The sequence below is a fragment of the Strongylocentrotus purpuratus genome, unplaced genomic scaffold (genome assembly GCF_000002235.5).
Source record: "Strongylocentrotus purpuratus isolate Spur 01 unplaced genomic scaffold, Spur_5.0 spur5_scaffold_17, whole genome shotgun sequence".
Classification (NCBI taxonomy): Eukaryota; Metazoa; Echinodermata; class Echinoidea; order Camarodonta; family Strongylocentrotidae; genus Strongylocentrotus; species Strongylocentrotus purpuratus.
In genome coordinates this window covers 28356833-28369815 of record NW_022145602.1, presented here as the reverse complement: position 1 = coordinate 28369815, position 12983 = coordinate 28356833, and the positions used below count along the sequence as shown (strand labels likewise).

At 41.8% G+C, this 12983-nt stretch overlaps 1 protein-coding gene across 1 annotated transcript; it reads left to right on the top strand.

Moving 5' to 3' along the window:
• On the top strand, positions 1-11598 carry LOC105437331 (uncharacterized protein K02A2.6). Its single transcript, XM_011663818.2, has 2 exons — positions 1-884; positions 8618-11598. The coding sequence occupies exons 1-2, from the start codon at positions 87-89 to the stop codon at positions 11147-11149; spliced, it is 3330 nt and encodes a 1109-aa protein (XP_011662120.1). The 5' UTR covers positions 1-86; the 3' UTR covers positions 11150-11598.
• The last annotated feature ends 1385 nt before the right edge of the window (positions 11599-12983 follow it).

Genomic DNA, 12983 nt, shown 5'->3' with positions numbered 1-12983 from the left:
GACTGAAGCATGAGCGTGTTAAAGAAAAATGCCCAGCCTGGGGCAAACAATGCTCAAAATGCGGCAAAAGCAATCACTTTGCAAAGATGTGCATGTCGTCTTATGATACCAGTAGTAGCTCTAGTAACAGGTCAGGAATGCAAGCAAGACGTAGTAGACCACCATTCAGGGGTGCACAGCACAATGTGCGTGCTATTTATGAGGATTCGGATGATGAAATCATGGTTGTGGCACTAGGTGAAAACACTAAGGAAGAGAATATCAAGGCTGTAGGGGACAATAATGAAACCCAATTCCAAAACAAAATCATGGCAACATTTCTCATTGAGGGGGAACCGGTGAAAATGCAAGTTGACTGTGGGGCCACAGTGAACGTCATCCCTCGAAAGCATGTTCCCCTGGGTATACCAATTCACGAGAATGCCAAGCAGCTAGGCTTATTTGGGAATAAGGCAAGCATTACGTCTGTGGGCACATGCAAACTGCACATGATGAATGCTAAGAATAGACAGCCATGTGATGTCCTCTTCCATGTTGTAAATGAAGAAACATGTGCACCATTGATAGGATCTAGAAAGGCTCAATCAATGAATCTGATAACAGTGCAGCATGAGAACATCGCTAGCTTAGATGACTCACCGGGTTTGGATAAGTATGCAAAGACAAAGAGCGAAGTAGTGAAGAAATACCAAGAAGCATTTAGTGGGCTGGGGAAGATGCCAGGCAAAGTCCACTTAGAGGTAGATGATTCATCACCAGTAGTGATGCCCCCCAGAAGGGTTCCAATAGCTGTTAGGGACAAGCTTAAAGAAGAGCTGAATAGATTAGAATCTCTAGGGGTGATAGATCAGGTACAGAAACCAACAGACTGGGTTTCAGGGCTAGTACCCAGATAACAATACGACGTTACGCCAACGTGGGGCCAACGTAAGCTGTTACGTTGGTCCAACGTCGCCAACATGATGTTGGGCCCACGGCTTTCTTGCCGGCGGGCCAACGTTGGCCCGACAGTGACAAAATGACATTAAGCCAACATCGGACCAACGTTATGCCGACCCCTATCCGACCATTTGTGCCGATGTCCTCCCGACATTGAACCAACGTTATGCCAACCTCTTTTCCACCGTATGCCGACGTCTTTCCGACATTGGACCAACGTCGTCCCAACCCTTTTTTAACCATGTGCCGACGTACGACCAACGTTATGCCAACCCCTATCCCACCATGTGCCGACGTTGTTCCGACATTGGATAAACGTTATGCCAACCCTTATCCCATCATGTGCCGACGTCTCCTCGACATTGGCCCAACGTTATACCAACCCCTTTTCAACCATGTGCCGACGTCTCCACGACGTAGGGCCAACGTTATTCCAACCCCTATCCCACCATGTGCCGACGTAGTTCCGACATTGGACCAACGTTATGCCAACCCCTATCCCACCATGTGCCGACGTCGTGGGCCGTTACGTTGCGCCATCGTCGCCAATGTGATGTTGGGCCAACGGCTTTCTTGCCGGCGGGCCAACGTTGGCTCGACAGCGACGAAATGACATTAAGCCAACATCGGGCCAACGTCCCCCCGACGTATGACCAACGTCATGTCAACCCCTATCCCACCATATGCCGACATAGGACAAACGTAATGCCAACCCCTTTTCCACCATGTGCCGACGTCTCCCTGACGTAGGACCAACGTAATGCCAACCCCTTTTACACTATGTGCCGACGTCTCCCCGACGTTGTCCTAACATAATGCCAACCCTTTTCCCACCAAGTGCCGACCCCTCCTCCACCATGTGCCAATGCTAGACCAACGTTATGCCAACCTCTTCTCCACCATTTGCCGACGTAGAAGCAACGTTATGCCAACCCGTATCCCACCATGTGCCGACGTTATACCTCCCCTTTCCAGTTCATGCCAACATCCTTCTGACATTACCAACACCAACTCAAAAACATATTCACACCAACATCAGTCGTCCGTTCATAAGAACATCGTCAAGATCATACTACATCGGACATGTACAATCATTCAAACACTTGCATCACAACGTGACAAGGAAAAGCCAAGTAGTTTAAGATTGGATTAAATAAATAAACAGAGCAAAATCCACAAAATGAAGATAGTAACAATTTCATCAAAATTAGACTGAATTTGAGAAAAGTTCATTATAGATCCCTCTGCAAGATAAGTATAATAACAATATTGAAGCAAGAGGGACATGTTATTTTAATTTCGTCATGTCTATTATCTTGTACATTTTAATCACTATCAAAACTTGATAACAACTTATTTGTCCCATTTTAATGAAAAGTTCACCATCTTGCTTCTTAGAATTTGCTCTGAATACATCCCCTTCCTCCAAAACAAAAGAACAAGGAAAATAAACTGATTTTGTGATAAAACATACTTTATTTTATGTGTAATAAACAAACTGTTGTAAATGTGAATACAATTATTGTACATCTTTCTTTTGTATTTTCGTTTGAATTCGAAAAAGATGTAAACATAGTTTCAAGTTCAAGGTATCTCAATGTGTCACAATATAGGCCTACTATCAATGAATGCTAGGACGATAGGAGCTGTTATAAAATGAATTGTCGCTTACACGTAACACAACATAACATACTGAAATTCATTGTACGAATATAATAAACAATCCTCACAACTTCCCGAGTAAAACAAAACAAACTTTCTGGCAGACGAACACGATTGCTTATGAAAAGATTCCTCTACATATGTACAGCACAAAAATATAAAGAAATTAATAAAGTGTCCACCATTTGCATACCAAGAACTAGGCAATTAATGTAAACAATGTTCCATAAAAAATAAAAAATAAAATTCAGAGAAATTGCCAACATTTTTTATGCTTAGGCATTTCAGAGATGCTGATACATTTCGTCGCGATATCTATTGTTAACACATCTACAAACTGTTTTTTTTTAGGAGGGATAGTATACATTGCTTGAATGTGTGAAGTAAAGCAATCGCTAAATGTTTATATAACAACAGAGGAAATTTGAAAGTGAAGTAAGAAAGAGCAGAGCTTGTAAAGGGAAAAACACAAGTTTCTTCACTCTGATATACCACTTTCAATATTTCTTTAAATTGAGAAGAAGGTAGTACGAAAAACATTCAGTCACTTAGATATATGAAACATTTTTTTCTTACCTTTGAAATTCTTTATAGCATGCATTTAGTTGACACGTTATACAGGCATTCAAATCAATTACGACCTTCTTCGACTCATGGTATAGCTCTCTTTTTAAAATTGGGCCATTAGTGAAATTTCACCACAATAAATAACAAGTAAAGATGCATAGCACACTATTTAATAACAAAAGTTATTGTTTATGTTTGTGTACAAAACATAATGCCTGCAGAGCTGGCTAGCAAGCACCGTAGCTTGCCTAAGCGGAGATCGTTCTTGATATAACATCACTAATCCTTTGGTCAATCATTCCGAGGAACTCTGAGAATTGTAAGGGCGGGGTCCACCATTAGACGAGCAACTTGGAGAGGTTTTCAAAAAATTGTAAAAAATATAAGGAGGCGTTTATTTATGAAACAATTGTTATTATGTTGCTTTAAAAGGGTCTTGATACAAGACATAAAAGTTTTAATTTCCTAAGGTATAATGGACCTTTAAAGAATGGGTTAGTCGGAATCAAAATCTTGTCTAGCTTGTGGTGGTACAACTTCGACATCTGCGGCAAAAAAAAGAAGAAGAAAGAAACCAAACAAGATTTAAAAGCAGATCATGGAAACATCACCTTGAAATAGAACGGATATTAATCAAATAGTACGGCATTCAAGGGAAGTAGTCCTGAGTGGCACATCCTCCCTAGTTTTGATGAAATTTCATGGATAGAAGTACTTTGTCATGAAAATAACTTCGTTCAAACTTTAGAGCGAATGACCCAGACGTATGGAAATTAGAAAGGAATGGATTTATTTTATTTTTGTCTTGTTTAATTAGAATAGCATCAAACACTCTTATTAACAAAGGAAATATACATTTGAGGTAAAATGGCAGTAATATTCTTCAATAGAAAGAACCAATTTTTAGTATCTGTTTGCTCAGTGTTGAGATGCTTGATTGATAACAGTTTAAAGCCCCTCTTAAGTGTTGGATCCCAAAATTAGCCAAAGAATAGATGGCACAATCTCACTTAAATGGTATGATGTAAAAGAGGATGTCATTAACACCCGGACACTTCTGCAAATAGAATATTGCCCTAACAAAATGTGTTTGAAGTAGAATATGGATGAAAGAATACAAAATTTGCGTTTTCTGCATACAACACAAAACCCTTATTAGTAAGTTTGTATTCTTTCTAATTTTTAGGACAAATGTTTGAAGAAGAGTGGCATTTTCTTTCACATCATTATAACATTGAAGTGAAATGTGAAGCTCCCAATACTTTTGTTTGTATTTATGTAAGCTCCCAATACTTGAGAGAGCTCGAGGGGCTTCAAAGTAGAAACAAAAACACAAAGCTATATCGTTAGTTGCTTATACAAGAAACAAATCAATTGACTGTGTTTTGTTTTTTGTGGCACCCTGCATTCAGAATTGTTTCCAAAAAAGTACTGCTATAAGCAGTATTTCATGATTTGTTGTTGTTGAATAGTTTTGTTAGTGATCACAGTGCAGTTTCTCAATATAATCAGGAAAAAGATACTAGCATCCGTTAGCAGCTATGTCCTACACAAACGTACATTAATCCAGTACATTTGTACTTTGTGTGCAGGGCACAACTATAACGAATACTAAGAAGTGCTATCCTGTCTACATGTATAACTAAATACAAAATGAATAAAATGCCAAATGACATACCCATATTTCTGAATGTTGAGGTCAATGGGGTCGTTGGGGTCGACAGTGTTCTGGAGGTTGATGGGGTCGATGTCGAAGGGGTCCTTGGTGCTGTTGATGCTGTTCTGGATGATCGAGGTAGGGGTAGCTGGATCTGAACGGGTAGAGGAATCTGGAATTTGTTGTGAAGTTGACGATATGAAATGCAGGATTTAATATTTAAATTTCAGAATTGTAGGAATTATGGGAGAAAAAAGTATTGGGATTTGGAAGAGCTATATAGAATTGAATATATTAATAAAGAACGTCAGAATTTTAAAAATAAATAATTAGAATATTTACCTTCAGTTCAAATTATAGCAATTTAATATACATGTCCATAAACAATAAAAACTAATTTGAAAATGAGAATAAAAATGCAGCAATAATCAAATTTGTGAATGAAAATTGTGAATGAAAATTATGGGATCGATCAGTGTTACCCCCGCCCCCAATAGTTTTTCCTATTTACTATTTGATCAAATTGAGGTTCTTGGCCAATTGCGACTTTAAATGATTGCAAATGCCAAAATGAGGGTAATTCCCAACAGCTACCTCTTTCACATCACACTCACAATCCACTAAATGTGTTGATACAAAGTTCTTGCATATTTTGGCAGACTTGGCACACTCCCTTGTAAGATTTCAGGAGGCTAGAAACATGTACAAGCGGGATATCTTAATTCACAGCCCAATCTCGTAATTTATTCCTTTTCGAAGAGTAGGAATAACAGTATAGTATAGACCTACTTCTAAATCTGAAAGTATCAGATCGAGACTATAATATCATTTAGATATGCATAAAAAAATGATGCGTCTTCCCATTCATCTCTATTTGATTCAATTGGTCTTTCCAACAATGCATCAGCACCTTAAGTTCAACACTTGTAACACCAACAGATTCACAATCATTTGATTCATGGTCGATATTGCATATTGGGATGAACATCATCACTGTCACGGACGCTGTAACATGATGTATCAATACATCACCTAGGTCTAACTCTAAGTCAGGAACATATTAACATTTATCACGGCAAACACTCAATGCATCTGATGCCGACACTTCGGCCCCCATCATAGCCATCATAGCCATCACTCACACTTCAATTGCACGCAGCGGGTGTGCATGCTAAGCGTAGTACACTCGTACTGCACTTTCACTTTCATTTGGACAGGGAATTATCAATGATTACTTTAACAATTTCTCATGCTATTTCCCTCGCTTTGTGACGGGGAGTTCTCACACTATACAATGCATCAGTTTCACGCGACATGCTCACAAAAATAACGTTGAAAGAGAAAGAAAATCATTCATTTACCATGCAGTGTTGGTACTCCCCGGCAACTGATCCAGACAAATGGACAGGATATGGCTGACGTACGTTGCAATTGCATGAGCACATGGGCATGCGCACGCATGCAATTTTTTTTACCCGAATGTAGCGGTACTAGGTCGTATTTGCTACGTTGGCCCAACGTCATATAGCCCACCAATATATACATGCACTATTTATCAGTAAAGATGGAGACGATATAGAGTACGTGAAGCCAAGGTTGGCCCAACATCGAATGGCCAGCCAAAAGCCAACATTTAAAATTTAAAATTGAGACGATGGACCAACGTTCAGCCGACGTTAGCCCAACGTCGAATAGCCAACCCAAAGCCACCATTTAAAAAAAAAAATTGAGACGATGGACCAACATGAAGCCAACATTGGCCCAACGCCGAATAGCCAACCAATAGCCAACATTTATAAGTTAAAATTGAGACAATGGACCAACGTTCAGCCAACATTGGCCCAACGTCGAATAGCCAAACCAATAGCCACCATTTATCAGTGAAAATGGCAACAATGGACCAACGTTGAGCCAACTTTAGCCCAACGTCGAATAGCCAACCAATAGCCACCATTTATCAGTAAAAATAATGACAATGGACCAACGTTCAGCGAACATTGGCCCAACGTAGAATAGCCAACTAATAGCCACCATTTATCAGTGAAAATGGCGACAATGAGCCAACGTTAGCCCAACGTCGAATAGCCAACCAAAAGCCAACATTTATCAGTAATAAATGAGACAATAGACCAACGTTCAACCAACATTGGCCCAACGTCGAATAGCCAACCAATAGCCAACATTTATCAGTGATAATTGAGACGATGGACCAACATTTAGCCAACATTGGCCCAACGTCGAATAGCCAACCCAAAGCCACCATTTATCAGTGAAAATGGCGACAATGGACCAACATTAAACCAACAATAGCCCAACGTCGAATAGCCAACCATAAGCCACCATTTATCAGTGAAAATGGCGACAATAGACCAACGTTCAGCCAACATTGGCCCAACATCGAATAGCCAACCAATAGCCATCATTTATCAGTGAAAATGGCGACAATGGACCAACGTTCAGCCAACATTGGCCCAACGTCGAATAGCCAACCAATAGCCACCATTTATCAGTGAAAATGGCGACAATGGACCAACGTTCAGCCAACATTGGCCCAACGTCGAATAGCCAACTAATAGCCACCATTTATCAGTAAAAATGGTGACAATGGACCAACGTTCAGCCAACATTGGCCCAATGTCGAATAGCCAACCAAAAGCCAACATTTATCAGTGAAAATGGCGACAATGAGCCAACGTTAGCCCAACGTCGAATAGCCAACCAATAGCCAATATTTATCAGTGATAATTGAGACGATGGACCAACATTTAGCCAACATTGGCCCAACGTCGAATAGCCAACCCAAAGCCACCATTTATCAGTGAAAATGGCGACAATGGACCAACATTAAACCAACAATAGCCCAACGTCGAATAGCCAACCATAAGCCACCATTTATCAGTGAAAATGGCGACAATAGACCAACGTTCAACCAACATTGGCCCAACATCGAATAGCCAACCAATAGCCATCATTTATCAGTGAAAATGGCGACAATGGACCAACGTTCAGCCAACATTGGCCCAACGTCGAATAGCCAACTAATAGCCACCATTTATCAGTAAAAATGGTGACAATGGACCAACGTTCAGCCAACATTGGCCCAATGTCGAATAGCCAACCAAAAGCCAACATTTATCAGTGAAAATGGCGACAATGAGCCAACGTTAGCCCAACGTCGAATAGCCAACCAATAGCCAATATTTATCAGTGATAATTGAGACGATGGACCAACATTTAGCCAACATTGGCCCAACGTCGAATAGCCAACCCAAAGCCACCATTTATCAGTGAAAATGGCGACAATGGACCAACATTAAACCAACAATAGCCCAACGTCGAATAGCCAACCAAAAGCCACCATTTATCAGTGAAAATGGCGACAATGGACCAACGTTCAGCCAACATTGGCCCAACGTCGAATAGCCAACCAATAGCCACCATTTATCAGTGAAAATGGCGACAATGGACCAACGTTCAGCCAACATTGGCCCAACGTCGAATAGCCAACCAATAGCCACCATTTATCAGTGAAAATGGCGACAATAGACCAACGTTCAGCCAACATTGGCCCAACGTCGAATAGCCAACCAATAGCCACCATTTATCAGTGAAAATGGCGACAATGGACCAACGTTCAGCCAACATTGGCCCAACGTCGAATGAGCCAACCAATAGCCACCATCTATCAGTAAAAAATGGCGACGATGGCCCAACGATTAGCCAACGTTGGCTTGCCGACTGCGACCCTGCCGACCGTGGCCGACGTTGGCCCAACGCCGTATTGTTATCTGGGTAGTTGTACAGAAATCAGATGGGAGAATCAGAGTGTGCATAGATCCCCAGTATCTAAACCGTGCCCTTAAAAGAGAACACTACCCGTTGCCCCTCATTGAAGATGTGCTCCCTGAACTGGCTTCGGTAAAGGTCTTCACCAAGGCAGACTGCAAGGAAGGGTTCTTGCAATGTGAACTGGATGACAAGTCATCGCTTCTCACGACATTTCAGACTCCATGGGGACGCTACAAGTGGAGAAGGCTGCCGTTTGGAGTCAGCCCTGCCCCAGAGCTTTTCCAAAAGCTCCTAGATCAGAACTTGGAGTGTCTGACAGGTGTCTACAAAGTCGCAGATGACATTCTGATTGTTGGCCGAGGTGCGACGCTCCAAGAGGCTCACGCAGATCATGACGCGAACCTCGACGCCCTGATGAAGAGATGTATCGAGCGCAAGATCGTACTCAATGAACGAAAATTTGAGTACAAAACCGACCGCGTGAAGTTCATAGGCCATGTCCTAACCAGTAACGGACTACAGGTTGACGAGGACAAAGTGAAGGCCATAACGGAGATGCCCAAACCGGACAGCGTCGAGAGCGTACAGAGATTCGTGGGCATGGTGAAATACCTTGCAAAGTTTCTACCGGCCCTTTCCGAAAAAAGTGAGCCCCTGCGTCGACTGACCCACAAGGACACACCATGGGAGTGGGGGCCCGACCAGGACAAATCTTTCGCGGATATCAAGTTACTTGTCAGCTCAGCGCCTGTCTTGAAATACTTTGACCCGGAATGTCAAACGGAAGGGCAAGGCGATGCCTCTCAATCGGGCCTAGGATTCGTACTCCTGCAAAAAGGCCAACCCGTAGCGTACTCCAGTCGGGCGTTGACTCCAGCAGAAACGAGGTACTCCCAGATAGAAAAAGAACTTCTAGCACAAGTATTCGGTCTCGAGAAACACCACGAGTATGTTTATGGCAGGGAAATCGTTCTGTGGACCGACCACAAGCCGTTAGTATCGATCACACAAAGATCCCTAGCCACCGCACCAAAGCGTTTACAGCGGTTACTGCTCCGTCTAATGCAGTATGATGTGCAGATCAAGTATATGCCAGGCCCAGAACTCTATCTAGCAGACACACTCTCACGTGCTTACCTTCCAAGCACTGAGAGATCACGTACCGAAGCCGAGACTGAACGCATCCATCTTGTTGATTCACTGAGAATTTCTGACGCGATGAAGAAGGAAATACTCGAGTCGACCGCGCGTGATGAGGAACTTTGCGCCGTGATGCAGTACATAAACGAAGGATGGCCGGCATCAATCCGAGACTGTGCTCCCGAAGTGAGACAGTACCATGCCATCAGACACGAACTAACATTCGATGACGGCATCGTCCTCAAGGGACTTCGTTGCGTGATTCCACGAACAATGCGTCCGACCGTAAGAAAGAGACTCCATACCGCACACACAGGCATCGACAGCACTTTGAGGAGGGCGAGAGAATGCGTCTATTGGCCGGGAATATCCGCGGACTTAAAGGATTATATATCCCGTTGCGACGCATGCAACACATATGCCGTATCACAACCAAAAGAGCCCCTGATCAGCCATCCTATCCCGAGCCACCCGTGGCAGAAGGTTGGCTGCGATATCTTCACGGTCAGTGGGCAGGATTACTTGTGCACTGTCGACTACCTCTCGGACTATTTTGAAGTAGATAACCTCAAGGGCCGTAAGGACGGCAGCGCTATCATCAGCCGGCTCAAACGTCACTTTTCCACTCACGGCATACCTGAAGAAATCATGAGCGACAACGGCCCTCCGTTCAACTCCGAACAGTTTGCTATGTTTTCTAGAGAATACGGATTCTCACATTCCACCAGCTCTCCGGAATATCCTCAAAGCAATGGAAAGGTGGAAAGTGCTGTAAAGATCGCGAAGGGACTAGTAAAAAAAGCAAAGACGGCGGGGGAAGATTTTTATATGAGTCTTCTCGTCTGGCGCAACACCCCAACCGCGGACATGAACAGCTCTCCAGCACAAAGGATGTTTGGGCGCCGGATGCAGACAAACATTCCTATCGCGAATGAACTCCTACAACCACAACTGGTGATGGATGTACGGGAGCGGAAAATACAGAAACAGGAGAGACAAGCTCTGTACTTCAACCGCCACACACGAGTTCTCCCTGACTTACAAGTAGGTGACCATGTACGCCTACAACCATCGCGTCATAGGGATAAGTGGGACGAAGCGGAAGTGAAAGAGAAAGTGGGCATACGATCATACAGGATTATCACGGACAGTGGGCGCGAACTTCGAAGGAACCGACGCCACTTGCGAAAGACATCTGCACACTCCACACCCGAAATCCCAGAACCAAACGCCGACGATCAAGCTCCAGAGTGGTTCGAAGACAGCGGACAACCAACTATAACCACTCACGCAACACCGATGACAACACCAACAAACCCACCAGAACAACCACTACGCAGGAGCCACAGGCAACAACGACAACCCCAATACCTTGAAGACTATGTAACCAATTAATTAAGACCCCATGCACACCTCCCTGAGTTACAGCTACCGTCCAACATTTAGGAATTGCTCATTTATAATGTCTACCATATAACACATAACTAGAGAATAATTCAGACTATATCATTTGTATTACTTTAGGCTGAATGACCAGCTATCCCACATACATGTACAATGCTAGTGCCACGTTTGGTTATAACATCATAACAGATTTGCATGTAAATAACGCGACCTTGTTAAGTCGCAGTTTAATGTATATAAATGTAAATGCGTTAAAATCCTGGGCAATCTTAAAAAAGAAAAAAAACAAATCAAATATATCAGATAAACAACAAAATTCTATTCTTCTAAAAAAGGAAGGATGTTACAATATGATGTATAACATATTGCTGTATAGCGCCATCTATGTTCATACCACAAGATACTGTGAATAAAGAAAGCTCCCTCTTATGCCAGGTTAACTCACTTGTGCAAGTAGTGTTTTATTTGTAGCTAAGAATGTCACTATTAGAGTTGTAATAAGATAGAAAGAGACTAACAAATAAACTGTAAACTGTATTAACCACGTGATCATTGTTACCAACTTCATCTTCATCTAAGTTACCATAATCATTATCATGATCATGATGAGCATCATTATCAGTACTATCATCATCATCATCATTATCATTAGGCCCAAAAAAAAAATCATTTGGTTGTCCTCGACCGCCCGCTCGTCATTTTCGGGCCGCTCGTATGTTTTTTTGTTTTTTTTATTCATTTTTTTTTTTTTTTTTTTTTTTTGGGGGGGGGGGGGGAGCAATCTTAAATGCCAAACAAACCATTTTATGCATTTACAAGGATCAAAATGCGTCCCGTTGCCAGTTTTGTCTTTTCAGTACGCAATTTGGTATTTATTAAACTTGCCATTTTTATTTTTCTATGTCAAAATGCCGTTCATTCAAATCAGGTTCTGAGCATTCTTAAACTCATTTTAAAGCCCATCTGTACTAATTTACAGGAGGGATTAGACCCCCCTGCAAGGTCCCTGGACAGGTGGTTATCTCATCAAATCAGCTCTCAGTTAATATAAGATAAAGAGGATCGTGGGGGACCAATGGTCACCGATTAGGCATTGTTTGCTACATAGAGGGCGCAAGTAGCTATAAGTAGTACAATGAAGATTTAAAAGGTGCTGTATGCCCCAAATACTTTGTGTTGGTCTTGATATTCATTGTACATGAAACTAGTCTTTTACCATATTAAAGTGTTTTATAGACTTTGTTTAAATGCTTGACAATCCCAATGATTTTTTTTTTATGGAAAAAAAAATATTACCGTAAAAAAAAAAAAAAAAGACACCAAAAAAAATGAAGTTTAAAAAAAGAAGAAAAAAAAATCCGCCCGCCCGCCCCTACTCCAGAAAAGCAATCGAGGACAACCAAACAATTTTTTTTGGCCTTAATATCATCATTATTATCATTTTCATCATCATAATCATCATCATTATCAGAGGTGTTGTGGTCCAGTGGATAATCATCATCACCATCATCGGTTTTAATCACCAGGATCTTTACCATCACCATCATCATCATCATCCCAACAGTTATTATCGCCCTCATCATCAGGTATAACTGTAATTACTTCTTTTACCTTTTTCGCATTGGGTTCCCATAAATTCGTTCGAGCACTCACACGTAAATCCCTCCAATGTCTCGGTGCATGTTCCTCCATTCTTACACGGATTGCTTAGACAAGCTAGGGCAGGGGTGAAATAATTTCAATTATAATAGACCTATCATACTATAATTCAAAATTATGAAATGACCCATTCTTTTAACAAAATGACAATTTGAATAGTTACATC